Consider the following 17,681-nt stretch of genomic DNA (forward strand, 5'->3'; position numbering starts at 1 on the left):
CAGGATTGCACGCCGCATTTCAGGAGAATCAAACTAGGGCGATCGACTCGTTCGTGGAAGATCTGAGGAACCAGTGGCCAAGGCAGAGTCCCAGCGTGCCGTCCAGGACTGAGTATACTGCCTACCTCGACGTTTTCTCTACAGCGACAACCATTAGGAATCAGTTTGTTCATTGGTTCAACAACCGTCTGTTCATGCAGCAGACTTGTCAACAATCAAGCCAGCTTGATCGCTATCAAGCTGGGGCATCAAGCTGGCGTATCAATCAAGCCAAGCTAGAGTAGAGGTATAAATCAATTAAGCCAAGCTACTATAAGCTAGCTTGATTGTTTGGCTTGATTGGCTTGATAGAATTAATACTCTATAAAGAAGGTTAAAGTAAGTAAGTAAGGTCACGTGGTGATAAGATCACGTGGTGATAAGATTATATAAGGATACCCCTACACTATCCCCTTTTAAGCTTCTTGAAAGGGGGATTAATTTTGTTAAGCTAATCAAGCTAAACAAGCCAAGCTTATTAATTTTAACCATCAAGCCAATCAAGCTAAGCTGAGGTAGAGGTACCCACTAATCAAGCTAAGCTGGGGCACCCAGCTTGATTGGCTTGATTGTTGACAACTCTGTCATGCAGTACCTTGGACAGTCCAGAGAGTTGCCCAAAAGGTGTTAGTAGGTGTATGAAGCCATACCGTGGTCTCTGCGTAACTTGCCCTCGCTGGCAACCAACCGTTGCGGCAACTTGCGTCCCAAGCCATATCGCAACCTTGCAGCTGGAACATTCGGACGCTTTAACTACCTTAGGGCTGGCGCTCCAACCTTCTTCACGCTGCACCTCTAAAGGCAAATACTAGTGTTATATTATTTGGAACTGCGCTCTTAGATGTACGAGGCAGAGCGACCCTCCCTATCTAGGACTACCTCTTTGAGATCTTTCGTGTCTTCAACAACTAAACTTTAGTATTCAATATTATATAAGAATAGCACTCTAAAAAGAGAAATAACATGTATTCTACACTCAAGGACGCGACCTCTTCTGGGATTAGGGACCGTACTCTACCTTGTTAGTCGGTGCGACTATATGCCGCACCTTGCCGGCACGCCCTGGCCCCCTGCTTTCCATGCCACGTCTTCTTTTCTCTGCTGTTATTCTTACTACTTTTCTACCCACACACTAATCGCTGGCTTAGAGCGTCAGCCTTGGTTCTAAAATGGATCAGTTACAGCTCGATAGTGACCATTGTCAGGATAAACACAGCGGAAGAGGCTTTCCTGCACAGTGGGACGCTACAGTCGCTAACAACTTAGCATACAGCCCACCTAACCCGTCCTACAGCAGATTTCTTGCGCGTCGTCTCGCAGAACCATGCCGTGTACCAGGCGATGTACGATACGCGGGATGGATCGTTCCAGAAGTAGGCGACGACGAAGCGTGCAAGCCGGTTTTCATAGCCCACTCGACACTAGATGCGATATGGCTGCTGAAAGAGACGCTGGGTGCCAGCACACTTGACGCAGAAAATTGGGGGCGTCTCACAAGCGCTGCTATGGACTTTGCTAGTAGTAAGTCTCTAGAGCCTAGAAACTTAACTACAGCGCGGCTAATGACGCCAACGGAAGGCATCGCGGAGGACCGCATGGCTATAGACTCAGACAAGGACGATAGCATACCGCCATCAGCACAGAGGGCTACAGGCGACCTTGTGCCGTACCGTAAACGTCCAGCCTCCTCATCGCCTATTCGCAGCGAGATCCGTGCCAACAGCTTAAACCGCCTAGCAATACAGGAGGACAGCGCGGACGAATCGACGGCTAGGGCTAGCGAAGTCAACACTATGACAGTACACGCTGGCAAAGACACAGCTAGAGCGGAGGGGGGACACGAGCGCGGAACAAGCGACGAGGACAGCGAAAACCAGAGTGCGACGACGCCTCTATCCGTAAAGAGGTCCGCAACAGTTACAAACAAGAATCGTCTTGCAGAGCTACGGCGTACAAGAAAGCTAGAAAGATCGCGTGTAATAAAGCTCGAGGCGATAGGCTTAAAGGAACCGCCTGAGAAGATGCCTGCGCAGGAACGTATGGCGTACGGCAGCATTGCGCCAGACGATGAGCCGACGATCTCTTGGATCTTCAAGCAAAAAGTCGCGGAAGATGCTGATTTCTATACAGCCTCGCCAACACCCTACTATACTGCCTGCAGCATGCTAGCAAAAGCGCGTGCTTTTGGAAATGCAACCTCGCAGTACAGCGCTGCGCAGTTCCTGCATAATTGGCGGAAACAGGGCACGCCGTTCTTGGTAAAACCAGTAGATCGTTATGTTCTTACCCAGACGCAAATGTCGCAGTCAGTGGATAGTAGCGCAACACTTCATACTGATGCCGACAATGCATTCTGCTTTGCCTGGGACATGTGCACACGGTACGAGACGATGCTTGCAGCTGTAAACATTGGCACTCGCTGGGCTTTCGCTTTGCTAGGGAAGGCGTACGCTCGCAAGGTCGACGAAATCCAGGTCGCTGATCGTCTAGCCAGTAACGACAGAACTCGCAACAGGTACGGGAAGGGCCAGGCACGAACAGAGGCTATCACATATTTGGTCCATCTGGTTTGCCAATCACCATCTAAATCTGACCACGCAGCCTTTCGTTACCGCCTAAAGCGAGCGACACGATGGTTCGACATAGTTCAAGCTCTAGGCTGGGGATCGCTGCTGCTCATACCCCACGAAGAGGTCTCAAACCATTGGCTCGAGCGTGTGCTGCGGAAGAACCAGCGCGATGTTTTTCTTGAGCTAGTGAAGCGCGAACGGCCGGAAATTTGCACGGCAAGCAGGGCCCTCGAAGCCTGGCTAGGGCCGGATGGAATTACTGGTGCGCCGATTGCTGGAAAGGAGAGGCTTAGCATTGAAGCGAATGCGCTAGCTACGGCGGTGGGGTTAACAGAGATTCCAGACAGCGAAGCCGAAGATGACACTGATTCTGACGCATCGGAAAGTATCCCGGCATCGCCGGCGCCATTGCGACAGATGTCGGTACTTGAATTATTCTGTCCTGTAAGCCCTATAGGTTGAACAATAAACCGGGTTACCTGACGACCCTGAACTATGCGCTGCGGAAAAAGAGTGATGGGCTCGAAGAGCACAATGCTGAGCTTCTAGCGACACTCTACGGAAGTAGTGAGGTAGACGAGAGTTGCTAGTCATAGCGGTGCTTATTAGCAGGTGGGGTGTATGCGTCCGTGTTGCGGAAGCTTGCCAATTTAGTGTTAGGCTAGGTCTGTCGTCTAAGTCACCGGCTGTACCGTGGCTCTCGACGATTACAGCCTGCTAGGAAGCTGCTGTCGTATTGCGATACAGATAAGTCAACAACACCGCAGGCTACAAATCTACAAATAACTACAAAGAAGAGCGAAACACATAGCGGCTTCCTCTCTTTTCCTTAAAGGTTGCCGCGCAAGGTGCTATTACCTTTGCCTGCGGAGAATAGTAACAGGATGCCTCTACACTGTGCTACTTCAGCCACTAATGCAATGTAGACTTCGCAGGCTCTATTCTCTAGTGCCTGCGTCTTTTTACTATTACGTTAATTATGTAAATAGTAGAGAAGAGACACAGTTAAGATTAAGAAACGGATTACATGCGACAACGATAGTACGGTTAATATTGGGGTTGGTGTTTTTCTGAATTTACAGTTAATACGAAATATTTTAAAAAATCATAACACTACGTAACGTGTATTAATCTCTTCAAAAGCTGTATAGGATAGAAGATGTATATAGTATATACGTGTTTTATAGGAGAGAAGATGTAAAATTATAGTGGAAGCTATAATAGCTTACTCTACACTGGGGACTCCTGTATAATAGTATGACATCGGTCAACCCATGCATAATCAGAACTACCAAACACGCATTGAATAAAACCTTTAGCATCGCTCCGTAGTCGCATTAACTCTGTACGTCTCTTCTCAAGAACGGAATCATAGTTGATCGCTATGTCGCTGTTCCTTGGGGAGTCTCGACGCCCACTAGTAACCCGAATCCATTGCAGTTGTCGAAGGAAGCGGTTGTTGCAACCTTTGTGCTCTACCCCAGATAGTACTATGTTAGCAATGCTTCTTACTTGGGAAAAGGGCCTCTCTTAGGGAAGTCTTACCAATCTTCTTCGTCATCTCCCGTACCGAAAGCACCCAACCATCGTCTTCCTCCGACGGGAAGTAATCTGGTCGAAGAGACCAGAGCATTCTTGTTACCAAGGCGGCCGCAAACATTTCAGAGTTCTTGGTTGGTCCTTTGGAAAACTCAGTCGCATTCACCGCTACAGTAGGGGTAGCTGAAGAGGATGCAAGGGTTAACACCAACATGAGCATTAGATCGCATTTTGGCTGACCTAAGCACTCGATGAGGCACTGACGTGCTCTGTGGTAGTGTTCACGAACCTTCTGATTCATGCCGGACTTTGAGAACTGGCCGTCCAACTGCTGAAAACCTTTTTCAACTAGCGGCGGGATGGCGTTAAAAGGGATTTGGCAACCAAAGTCGATAGTACTCTTTGTTTGCGAGCGCCGCTTTGCTTGGTGTACTGCCTCAATCGCTGCCCGCTTGAGGCTGCCCGGTCTCGCCGCTATAGCGGATGGGGCCGGAACGTTACCGACTAGCCGCGTCATTCTCCGGTAGCTCAATCGGCCATGGTATGAACCAGGCACACAGTCAATGCGGCACGCCGCTAGAGCTGACATTATGGCGCTGATCCAGTATTCCTCCTTCATCGCCTTGGCCCTGGCGTGTTGCACGGCAGCGCGTAACACAGTGAACCAGCTCGCGTTCTTTGAAAAGAGGTAGCTACTAGATTGGCCATGGCTGTTAACACACTCCCAGTAGAGCTCTTGCGCAAAGTCGCGTCGCGTCTGGCTTCTCAAACCCGAAGTCGCTTCTGGATAAAAGACAGGAAAGATCGACTCGTACTCCCTGTACTGTGTTAGCGGCTGATATTTGAAACGCTAATTGCACGAACCCTGCAGAGAAGGGGTGCTCGCTTTCAGCCCAACGCGTCACCTGCTCTTGCGCCTCCTGTCGTGCCTGCAGTGTTGTTAGGCTTACGCTTTGAGCATTGCCCCGTCCGCCCTTGTTCAGAGCGCGATAGAATTGGTGTGTTACGAAAGCGATTGTCTGCGGCTTCCACATCTCTTCGAGCACCTCTACTAGGAACTCTTCTGCGCCACGAGGCCCTTTACCTGTGAGCCCACCAAGCTCACGGAACCATACCTCGCTGTGACAATAAGCGGCAACCTGGGGCCCATAGTGGTGGCGAATGGAAGCAACGTGCATCATAATAGGTCGTCCATTGTCCATGCGCGGCCAACGCACTAGGTTAGCATGGCCACTGCCTTGCAGATTGAGCATGTTGGGGTCGATAAACGGCCACCCACCCTGCTCAATGCTTTCTATGGTGCAGAGAGGCCCGAGCACTGAGCCCACTAAAGACCGGGGGAACCCAGTAAAGCAGTAGCTGCCAAGGCGATCGAATGCGGCCACACCTTCCGCTAGGGCAAAAGGCAGCCCTTTAGAGCCAGCAGCCTTGAAGCGACGATAAAACTCGTCTGATGCGTGCGCGAACAGACTAGCAAAGGAGGAGAGAACCTTTGGAAAGATGCGTTCTTTGAACGCGAAGAGGACATCAATGTAGGTAGGTTGTTCCAGCGAGAAGTACCGGATTAGCTGGAGGATAGGTTGAAGCACTGTCGCAAAATTCCGTTGACCGTCAGCTAACTGCGACACCTGCACAGACAGAACTTGCTCCATCCTAAACGCGTACAGTTCTTCCTTTATAGCGGCTTTAATCCGCTGTTGCTCGCGAGCGAACGGTTGGGAAGACGTAGGGTTATCAGGAGTCTGTTCGCCTCGCAATTTCCGCAGTAAACGCTGCCGCTTCGCCGCTACCCGAGGGTTTAGGTTGCCATCCTGATCTGGCAGCGTCAGGGCAGCCGTGGCAATGCCCTTGGTAGCAAGTAAGTTGCCGGGGCTATGGCGTATAGTTCGCTTAATGTTGGAGTACGCCTGAAAATAACCACTAGTCAACACGCTCGCACCGTTGTTCTGATAGCTCATGTTGTCCTCTATTACAGCGAGCACGTTGTCGCGTAGGAATGCTGGGGGCTGCGCGGAGGAGAAGTTGCCGTACGATGGATGGAAGGCAAGAGGGTAGAAGGTAAAGTCGCGCGGGTGTTGGTATTGGCGAACAACGTTGTTGCGATTGGCAAGGAGGCAGCGCGCAGGTGCGAGAATGACACCGACGTCATTAGAGGCGTTAGGGAGGTTGGAAGATGCTATTGAGTGGATGTCGACCGCTAGCGCGTAGGAGACCGTCTCAATGCTCTCCAGTCTATACTTGTCCTCTAGTGCGCGTAGAAGATCCTGTGTGTAGTTATCAAACGGCTGTTGATGGTCGTGCGGCGGGGGAATTGGATCGCCTGTTTGTGTACCGCTCTGTGGGGGCGTAGCCCCCTCTGCGCCGCCTTCGGACCTAGCCGCCGCGTCTTCAGAGTTAGATAAATCATTCTGAGAGTTTGGTAAATCATTCCCAGAGTTTGACAAATCATTCCTAGAATCAGACGTCTCGCTATCAGAGTCAGACGTCTCGTCATCAGAGTCAGACGTCTCGTCATCAGAGTCAGACGTCTCGTCATCAGAGTCAGACGTCTCGTCATCAGGGCGCAACCGGGTTTCCTTAGGCAGACTATTGAGTTGCTCAGTAGACAACTCAATTGGAAGGTTCTGCCCGTAGTCATACGCATGGAACGCTGGCAGGTTCTTAGTCCAGAACGGATCCTGCGTGTTCTTGCGCACGTACTCTGGCCACCCTTCCATGAACTGCTCCTGGAACGTTTCCCACTTGACGATTGAGATCGATTGCGACTGGGGTCCATCCAATTTCCAAGAAGCCTCAACACCCTCTCCAAGTAATACGCCTGTAAGGAAGACTTTCTTAATGTACGACGTAAGGAACAGGGCATGGGAGGGTTTGAGAGCGCTGTGCTCAGACGCCTTCTCGCGGCGTTTGCGACGTTCGCTGCCTGACAGAAGAGGGTCTACTGTGCTATCGACAGGGTGCATAACAATAAACCAAGATTCGCGCGTTCCACCCTTTGCAAGACGGAAGGTACGATGCTCCATATCAAACGACAGTCCGTGGCTGTGTTTAGCGCTGTATGGAGCTCGCCAGTGTTTAAAGCTGATTGTTACGTGGTCGAAGAACGTAGAGAACTTCACAATGGGTTGGAGCGGCCGGCCGATGATAATGATAAGGTCGAGGTGGAACTCAGGGATAAATTTGTCCTCAGGCTTGGCTGGTCGGGACCCAACGCGCCTCGATCCGTAGTCTATCGTGTATCGCTTCTGCAGCATTCCAATAGCCTTACTGCCGTTAAATTCGGGGCTGTCTATCATCTTGATAAATCCCTTCACTACTACGTAGTTACTATATGCGTACAAGTAGGATGCTCTTAAACTCACCAGGTAGTCGGTGGTCACCTCCGCTGTGGTCAATAGCCCAGGTAAGTTGATTATTCGCTATTGCGTCTTCGTCCCCAAGGCTGCTCTCGTGGTATTCTTCTCCATCATGCTCGTCAGGTTCTCTATCGTGCTCATCAGGTTGCACATCTTGGTACAGGCCGTCCTCCTCTCCAGCACTGCTGTTATCGTAATCGCTATCGTTTTGTTGTGCAAGATCTAAAGACATGATGATAAGAACAGTATTATATAAAATAGTACGTTGGCTAAGGGCTGAGGATCTTGTAGGGTAGATCGATAGATGATGATCGAGAATCACAATATCCAGTGCAGAGGAAAGAGGAGAGGAACAGTGTCTATTGGGTTAGGGCTAGGGTCAGATACGGATTACTTCCTCCAAGCCCCTCGTTGTTTCTGTCGAGTCTTTTCGCTTGGAGAAGCACTGCCCTCTACAGCTACCTGGTCGCCAAGGGTGTGTTTCTTACGGTGTTTCTTTCGGGTCTTTTCGCTTAGAGAAGCACTGCCCTTTACAGCTACCTGGTCGCTAAGGGTGCGTTTCTGACGGTGTTTCTCTCGGGCTGCAGCAAGGTCGCTTAGACTCAAGTCCTCAATCCCCCTGTTTTGAACTTTGGTCTGCTGGGATGCCTTGGGTATGCGCGGCTCAGTTGAGGGGTGAGAAATTAGCTCTGGGGTAAGCTGGTCCGAACTCGACCGTGCTGAAACGCTACGTGCCGCTTCAGAGACTGTCAGATTGAGCTCTCTCTCTCTGCTAGACTCGGCGTTAGAGTGCCTTGCGGGCAGCGGAACCTCTTGACTTGTATTATCAGAGTCTTCTAGAGTGTGTCTAGACATCCATTCAGTGATTGCGACCTGAATTGTCTCTAGCAAGTCGTTTGCTGCCCTAGTAGACTGGAGCGCAGGTTCGTTGACGACTTCAGGGACCTGACAGATAGCATCACACGCGATTTGTGCGATTGTAGGCGTTCGCGCTATGTAGGTATCGCTTTGAATTAGGCACGCCAAGTGCTTGTTGTGCAAGGTTGGCCCTGTGAAACTGGTCACAATTGACAGCAGTTCTCTCCACACCTTATGCTGGAAGCGTGCGCCGTAGTTCTTGATCTCTGCACTTGGGTACTCGTCAATATAGCGGTCTAGTATAGAGCTTGTGAATGCTTCCGCATTTTGCTGTACGTGTTGCAGTACTTCTTGTTGGAGGTCAAGAGATTTTTGATCAGCCTGGCCGGCATGCCTGCTCTGCAGCACGGGCACTAGATACTTCCGCAGTGCGGGTTTGTTGTTGTCGCTGTCAGACACCTTGGCGGATCCGCTGTTTACCCATTGGCTGACGTGGGTCATAATACTCCTCATAAGCTTCCCCTCTTTCTTCGGGGTTTTTAAGAGAGCGAGGATGTTTGTGTACGTGTGTGTGGGCTTTGAAAGTACAGTGGAGTATAGCGCATGGTAGGCCTCATTGCTTAGAGTTGGGAAGAAGCCCTGCCGGCGCGTATGGGAAGGGCCAGGATCCTTGTCTAACTCCTCGCCAGGGTAGAACAGGTCTTGTACGTCATGGGGACTTCGTGCCTGGGGCAGGCTAGCTAGCGTGTTCCAGTCTGCTAAACTGGCGTCAACCCCATACTGCTTTCGAATAGATGTAGAGATGCGAAGTACGTTCTCAAACGCAGCGAACCAATGCTAGACAGTAGATTAGCAAGACAGGTCAGAGTATTTCGGCGGCGGGTTACACATACGTCATCTATCCGACAACTAGCCATCCACTCAAAAGTGGAGAGATTAAACGTTGCCTGCCCAATTGCGGTAGAACACCAACGCGTAAGCAGGGGCTGCCAGTTTTGATTTCTCCACAGGGTAACTAGCCGCCGTATTGGGAACTTGACGCGGCTACTAAGCTGAAGATGCTCTCTCATCTCTTTCTCAACTGACTTGCTTGAGCCTTGAAAGAGATTGGCGTTTGTGCAGAACAGGCTGGTTAACTCGGACCATATCTGGCCATGATTGTCAGGGAGCGTAATATCGGCCCGATTCGCCCGAAGTTTAACACGAGTGTCTGGTGGTAGCGTGTCTAAAAAGGTTAGGGGCTGTTGTTCACAGTACGCGCGTTAAGGGGCACCCGCCTTTATCGTAGATGCGGCACACCCACCACCTCTCCTCTTCTCCTAACTGCCGAAGGCGAAGATACTCTTTGAATGCCTCTACACGATGGTGACCCGTAATAAGTTCCGCTGTCCCTCCAGTCACGCTTTTCCAGCTCTTGAACGACGGCCATTCCAATCCTTCCTTATCCGCAAACGTGGCAGAAGTAACTGTGCTCTGAGCTGGCAATTCCACCTTCAGATGATGAAGCATCTGCTCTACGTGTTCCTTAGAACAGGCAATCTGCAGTTGGTGGCTAGGGTCTCGTCGAAGAATACCAGTTTCGTTAAAGATCTCGCAGAGGCGGCGCTGGTGTGCTGTGTCAATAGACCTATTGACACCAAAACTCCATTCTGCGCTAAGCGCATCGATTGGAAACTTCGCTATAGCGAGTAGGTATGGCGCAGCTTGTTCGTGGATAGGAGTTGTCTCTTCAATCTCTGGATCATTCGTACGCTGCCGTTTGCTGTTTTTGGTTAAAACGTTTGCTAGAGGGCGCTTCATTGCAACGTTGTTAGAAAGAACACAGAAACTAAGGTAAGTGGAAAAGAGATAAGAGAAGGTAAGAAAGCAATAGAGAGGTACTACACAAGGTATAAGTAGGCGAGAAGCCGTCTATTCTTGCATAGGCCGCTGTAAGTCTAGCGGTGAGTGTTAGTCACTCTCGCCCCCAAGGGCAGCACCTTACGGCAATCCGCGGCTACTATCTCGCCCCTGGGGGCAGCACTCTACGCCTACTATCTCGCCCCCGGGGGCAGCACTCTACGGCTACTATCTCGCCCCCGGGGGCAGCACTCTACGGCTACTATCTCGCCCCTGGGGGCAGCACTCTACGGCTACTATCTCGCCCCCAGGGGCAGCACTCTACGGCTACTATCTCGCCCCCAGGGGCAGCACTCTACGGCTACTATCTCGCCCCTGGGGGCAGCACTCTACGGCTACTATCTCGCCCCTAGGGGCAGCACTCTACGGCTACTATCTCGCCCCCAGGGGCAGCACTCTACGGCTACTATCTCGCCCCTGGGGGCAGCACTCTACGGCTACTATCTCGCCCCTAGGGGTAGCACTCTACGGCTACTATCTCGCCCCCAGGGGCAGCACTCTACGGCTACTATCTCGCCCCCGGGGGTAGCACTCTACAGCTACTATCTCGCCCCTAGGGGCAGCACTCTACGGCTACTATCTCGCCCCCAGGGGCAGCACTCTACGGCTACTATCTTGCCCCTAGGGGCAGCACTCTACGCCTACTATCTCGCCCCCAGGGGTAGCAACTTACAGTAACTTGCAGCAACCCGCGCCTACTATCTCGCCCCTAGGGGCAGCACTCTACGCCTACTATCTCGCCCCTAAGGGTAGTACTCTATAGATACTATCTTACCCCTAGGGGTAGACCTCTATAGCTACTCTCTTACCTCTAACCCTATGCTAGTTATACTGTTTACCTCTATAGTATTAGGTCTTAAATAAGCTCGCGAAATAGGACTATAATAATAGTAACCCTAGGATTTAATTAGTAGGTAGGTGCTATAAAAAGAAGACTCTTTCTACTACCTATTAGGAGAATAATAACTAGTAGTATTTCCCCTAAAAGAATTACGCGTAAAGTAATCTCTTATTTAGGTAATTTAAAAGTAATTAGACCTTCTCTTTTTAATACCTTCTAAACTAGTACTTTTAGATTAGAGTTACTAATAGTTATAGATAGTAGCCTAGTATATATTAGCTAAATTATAGTAGAAGTAGCGCTATTTTTAGGGTGCTAGCCTAGCGTAATTATTCTAGGTAAATTTTATTACGTCTTAGTTAAATTTATTATGCTTCTACTAACACTTTTAGGTGTAAGCGCTAGAGGTAAGGCGCTTAATAGCTAGAGAAAGTAGTGCTACTTACTACTTAAATACTAGAATATTTAAAGTAACTAGTAGCTAAGGTAAGATATAATACCTATTTTAACCTTATAGTATAAAGTACTAGTAAGTTTAGTTTAGCCTACTTAAAGGTTAAGGCTACTTTCTAGCTATATTTTAGGCTCCTCCTACTCTCCCTTAGTTAAGGCCTCTTATATACCTTTACTAAATTCCTTACTAATAACTTCCTACCTAATAGTAATAGCTATATAGTAATACTCTAGTATAGTAAGCTAGTAGCCTAGCTAGAGGCTTATTTCGCGTATAATAATCTTACTAAGTTAACTAGTCTCTTAGGGGCTAGTAGTATTAGCCTAAAGGTAATTAGTATAACTAATCCTTAGTTACTTACTTTTTAGGTACTTAGTAAGTAGCTATATATATATAAGAAATATTATAAATAACTAACTAACTCTCTAGGGTAGAAAACGTAGTATTACCTTAGGTGTATCCTATAGCGCCTAGCTTTTATAATACTAGTTTATAAAAACTACTTAGCCGTCTATTATATAAATATTCTAGTCTTATATATAGCTATTCTAGTAGTAAGTAGAGGTAATTTTAGTTCCTTAGGTAGGCTACCCTCCTATAATATAAGTTAAAAAGAGGAGGTATTTAAGGAACTTTTCTACCTAATAAAGATAGTAGTGTACTAATTAAGGCTACTAGGCTAAGTTCTAGGGGTTACGTAGCCTATATCCCTAAGGACTATCTATTATCTTTTAAATAGTCTATTTAAGACTACCTACTAACTTATTATCTAGGTAAGAAAGAAAGGAGTAGCTATATTAGTTAAAGGTAACGTTATCTTAGATTTTCCTAAGTAGTATCTAAAAGCAGTCTACCTTAGCTAATATCTATAGTAAGTCGCGCTATAGGTAGTCTTCTACCTACTATAGTATACTAGTAACTATAGCCTAGATATCTTTTAAATAAATTAGCTAACCTCTTATATAGAGAGTCCCTTAGTCTTTTAACTATAGCGAGATTAGAGCGTTAGTAGAATTTATAGTAATATACTTTAAGTAAGCTAAGAGGCTTATTATCTTACTAAAAGGGCTATATAAGCTATTAACTAAGTATTATTTTCTTTTCTTAATAAAGTTTTCCCTCTCTAGCTTACCCTACTACTAGGCTAGGCGCTAAGTAGCTAGGAGTAGAATTTTAACAGCTAGTATATAGGTGTAGTATATAACTCCTACTAGTATATAGGAGAAATTATAGGCCTCTTATAAGTAGTTTATAGTATTATTAATACCTAATACTACTAGAAAGTAGATTAATCTACTTTAAAATAGGTTATCCCCTACTATTTAGAAGATAAAGGATTTAAATAGCTATAGTAAGTTTATAATTTATTAGCTAATAGAGTTTAGGTATAGTATGTGCTAAAAAAGTATAGTAAGGTCTTTCTAGTTACTAGACTATAGAAATAGCTACTTTACGTTATATATTTTATCCTTATAATAATAGGAGGAGCTAAGCTAACCCTTAATATCTAAGTTTAGCTCTTCTAAGCTTAACTAGCTAGATAAAGTATTACTCTTACTATCCTTATACTATATCTCTTAGGTAGAGTAAACCTATAGGATATAGTAGATAAAGCGCTTTATATAGCTAGCGTACTACTTCTAACTTTTAGGATTCTAGAGGCGCGCTATTAGGCGGGTATTAGCCTCTTTAGCTTTAGCGCTTCTTAGCTAGCGCTAGCTCTTAAGTCTAAGGGTAGATAGACTAGTAACTACCTACTTAATAGCCTTATTAATAACGTCTACTACGCCCTAAAGTAGCGTATTATTCTTCTTAGGTATATAGCTTACTTAGCTTAGGTAGGTAAGATTATAGTAGGTAAGATAAATTACCTACTTATTTTACTTAAACTAGCTAGTATAGTTAGTCTTTACTACTATAGCGTTAGCGATTATAAGTAACTAGGTATAGACTACTTATAAATCTTAAATTTCTTTTATTATATATAATGCGTCGCTAGTAGTTAAAATTAGTACTAATATACTACTAGGTAGAGGCTGTACTTAAAAGTAGCGCTAGAAACTAGCTAAAGAGAAGAATATCTAGGCTTAAATATAAGCCTATAGCTAGTAATCCTCTTTACTTAAATTCTAGGAGTACTTCTTATTATAGTATCTTTAAATCTTATAGTAGCTTATTATAATAAATAAGTAGCTAGTATTATTATACTAGTAGAGAAATACTAGGATAAGAGCGCCTAACACTAAGATAGGTAGCTAGTTTAAGGGAGGAGAAGTAATATCCCTTAGGTTAGTAAGTAGGAGGCTACTAATCTAATATAATTTATCTAAGGCCTACCTCTCTCCTTTCTAAGTAGAGTAGTAATCTCTTAAGTAAGTTATCTAGTTTCGCACTACGCTATAGTCTTTATAGATAATAACTTAGTATTCTAGTAGGTAGTATAGATAGTCCCTAAGAAGCTAAATTTTAAGAGTAGAGCCCTACTATAGAGGTAAGGCTACTATAGCTAGCTAAAATTCTAGGTAGTAGGCTAAGATTCTAGGTAGTAGGCTAAAATCCTAGGTAGTAGGCTAAAATTCTAGGTAGTAGGCTAAGATTCTAGGTAGTAGGCTAAAATTCTAGGTAGTAGGCTAAGATTCTAGGTAGTAGGCTAAAATCCTAGGTAGCTAGCTAAAATCCTAGGTAGCTAGCTAAAATCCTAGGTAGTAGGCTAAAATTCTAGGTAGTAGGCTAAAATTCTAGGTAGCTAGCTAAAATCCTAGGTAGTAGGCTAAAATTCTAGGGGGTAGACTAAAATTCTAGGGCTATAGTAGCTTTAAATCCTAGGGTAGCTTACAGCACTAGCTAGAATTACGTAAGGAATACTAAAACTTTACTAAAAACTATTTTTATAGATAACTTTATGACTAAACTCGCAACTATAAAACTAAGCGCAGATTTAGAATCGCGCTATAAATCTATATAAAACTGTCTCTTTATATTCTTTTTTTTACCTCTATAAAGTTAACCCTAAGTACCTTAGGGCCACTTGATTTTTTGACCTTAGGGCCACTAGCGATTTCTTATCAGCCCTTATCGTCCTACTAAGATTTGGTTGGATCTAGTGGCCCCAAGGTGATCCTCTCGGTGAGGGAATAAATATTCTTAATATATATTAAGAATATTAATAGGGCTTCTTTAATACTAAATATACTACTAGAGTGTAGTAATACTTATATATAAACTACACTTAAGCTAGATTCTTTCGCTCGACAACACAATAGCTATATTAAAATGTCTAGTTTTCAACGCGTTATTAAGTTATAAAAGGCTTAATAATACTTCTTAAACGCTCCTAATTAATACTATTAAAGTTATTACTATCTCTATTATCTACATCTATATCTCTACCTCTAGCTTTAGCTACAGCGGCTGTACTAGCCTAACTACCCTTAGTAGGCGGGACGATATCCGCCTCTAGCTAAGACTCTAATAACTCTAACTCTAACTTTATAGCTTAGCTTGCAATAGGTAGGGCTTAACGGGACGATAATAATTTTTAAGATAATAGCTGCGATAAGTGCCTACGTTTAGCGGTAGCAGCGGCGGCGGTAGCAGCGGTGCTAGTAGTAGGAGCTCGTAAGCGTTTAGCTATAGTAGGCAATTAGTACACTAAAAAAAAACGCGTCTAACGTTTATCCCTACAAAACGGGACACCTTACGTGCTAGGACTAGCTAATCAACTTCTAGGTCCTAGACAGAAGTCTGTGATTTCAGTAAGTTAATTAGCGGGTCCTAGCACGCAGTGTATCCTGTTTCGCAGGGACGAACTTTATATAGAGGGGGTAAAGGCGACTTTATAAGTAATAAGCGTTAAATAAGCAAGAGCGCATAGACAGGTCTAATACGATTTAGGATAAGCTAACTGCAACACTAAAGAAAATCTCGAGGTAGGCTCTCTAGCGACCCCTAAAACCTCAAAAACTCGCTAAGTTCGCAAGCATAACAAGCAAGTCAATCAAAATAATAACACAGATTAACTTACTTGACTTAAATTACTTAAGTAAGTCAAGCGGGGGAACTAATCTAGATTACTTGTTGTGGAGTCTGCTTGTATCCAATGGCCAGACCGACTTCGTTGTTACTACCAGTTATTATTAGAAGACCACATTTTACGAGCAAGGGACGCACTTAAGATTAGGCATATGCTCTCTTATCAGATCGTGGATTCGCAGTACAGGGAGAGGAACCTGATGCAATCCAATAACATCTAGATTTTCGCAGATTCTCGCGATAGCAAAACTCTTCTTAGTAGTGCTATAGCGATTCATACGGCGGATCAAGTGGTAGTTCGAGGAGTCTATATTAATTTAGTCATCTTTATAGTATAATTTTAGTCGAAGCTCATACTAAAGACGTGATAAAGGACTAACGAAGCAACACCCGTCCCACACCTCGCTTCAACGGAAGCCACCAGCTGGTTGATAAAGACCGTTTCGTCGCGGAGGGTTTTCAGGCTTCTTGAAGTTCCTTCAAATCCTGCCTCCTTCATTTTCGCATTAATCTGAACTATTGTCAATCATGTAATACAACAGTTAGCTTTCACTCAACGCACATACCACTCGAGCACCAGATTTTCCAGGTTTACATGCGAATGCCTCCCAGATAAGAAAGAAGCATAATGAAATGAAGCGAGTAAAGGTTGCGTACTTCAACTGCTCCTTTGCCTGCACAGCTATCGACTTGCAGCATGTAAAAGCTTGCATAGCCGGCTTAGAACACATGTTCTCCGGAATGGTTATATCTGGTGTTCGGGGGCTGCGTAGCTCTACAGCGACGCCAGAGAAACTCGTGTTTCGAAAGCCAGCGAGGAACTTTTCCGCAACATTTATAATTGGAGGCTCTTGCTTGTCTCGTATTCTTTTATCGTTTGAGAATTGCCTGGTAAGCTGTTGAGCTGAGATAGAGTCGGACGTCCGCTTCGAGGCCTCGTCCGAAGATAAGTCTTGCTCATAGCGCAAGTCTGAATCAGCTCGAATGCGGAACAGTCTGCAAATCTCTTTTACGTTAGATCTGGATTCCGGAAGGCCGGCGAGATGAATGAGAGCAAAGGACGATCTCTCTGAACAGGCTAAAACCTGCTGCAAAACTGTCTCGGGAACCTGTACTTCCCGCCTGCAAGACACTGTCAGACTTGAATGAGGAGTAAAGCCCCTCCCTGTGTAGCGGAAAACCCGGTGTGCCAGAAACAGCCAATGAGATACAGCACTGTGTCGGAAATCCTGCTTTACTTATCTTCTCCTTGGCTGTTTCCGGCACACCGGGTTTTCCGGCACATCGGGAGGGGCTTTGATCACAGAGAATGGGAAAACTGACCAGGCATCAGCAATGTTGAAGTTCCAAGCGTGATAGCGCATGTAGGTACTGTATATCCTCTGCGCCGCGCTAGCAATTGTCGGCATGAAATCTGTCTTACTTAGGCCCTGGCAGCACTGAGTGTAGAATGCTTCCGCGTAGTAGAACAGCTGGCCCCGATGACTTGGAATACAAAAAGGGATAATGCATATATTAATAATTAATGCATGGGTAGCCTGAAAGGGTACAAGAACGTATAGATAAAGGGCTTCCACAGGGGGGTCCGACAGCGGTTGAGCGACCTCTCGACTGTCGTCTAGTCGAGATAAAACGATAGTCTTGTAAGAAATCCTTCTCAAACCATCTTCAGCCATTGAGTACTGACGGTCGCCGAGGGCTCCCTAATCAAAGAGATTAGCTAGAGGAGTGTCTAGCTGAGAGCGGGACTGAACGGTGGAGTAATATGAAAGACAGCTGTAAAGTGCATGCCCTTTAAGGGGAATAACATGAGTGAATCTGTTTAAAAATGCAAGCGGCAAAGGCCGGAACCGCATCTTAGATCCGGGTGATTGCTTCTTACTAGTCGTTTCACAGCTAGGAATTGATTTCATCCAGATGTCTTTGTTTGATCTGACGTTAGCTATCATCGGATGGTGACTCTTGGCTAAACCTCAGCTCTCGTCGAATAGGAATCCCTGGCTACGTAGGGGCCTCATCCGATGCCTCTTTCCCGCGAGACGTTACCCTTCCTCGGCTAGATAGTATTTCCTAGTCCGGCTCCATATCTTGTA

The 17,681-nt window shown here is 46.0% G+C and overlaps 2 protein-coding genes across 2 annotated transcripts; one reads left to right on the top strand and one right to left on the bottom strand.

The window, feature by feature from the left end:
• Positions 1-1,601: 1,601 nt before the first annotated feature.
• On the top strand, positions 1,602-3,071 carry ACET3X_003696 (uncharacterized protein; the record flags this gene model as incomplete). Its single annotated transcript, XM_069449927.1, has 1 exon — positions 1,602-3,071. One exon carries the CDS (start codon positions 1,602-1,604, stop codon positions 3,069-3,071), a length of 1,470 nt encoding a protein of 489 aa, XP_069307674.1.
• Positions 3,072-4,367: 1,296 nt separating this feature from the next.
• Positions 4,368-7,736, bottom strand: ACET3X_003697 (uncharacterized protein; the record flags this gene model as incomplete). The annotated part of the gene is made up of 5 exons (XM_069450037.1): positions 4,368-4,388; positions 4,438-4,966; positions 5,013-6,521; positions 6,849-7,461; positions 7,511-7,736. 5 exons carry the CDS (start codon positions 7,734-7,736, stop codon positions 4,368-4,370), a joined length of 2,898 nt encoding a protein of 965 aa, XP_069307675.1.
• Between the last annotated feature and the right edge of the window lie 9,945 nt (positions 7,737-17,681).

Source organism: Alternaria dauci, chromosome 3 (genome assembly GCF_042100115.1).
Source record: "Alternaria dauci strain A2016 chromosome 3, whole genome shotgun sequence".
NCBI classification, from domain to species: domain Eukaryota; kingdom Fungi; phylum Ascomycota; class Dothideomycetes; order Pleosporales; family Pleosporaceae; genus Alternaria; species Alternaria dauci.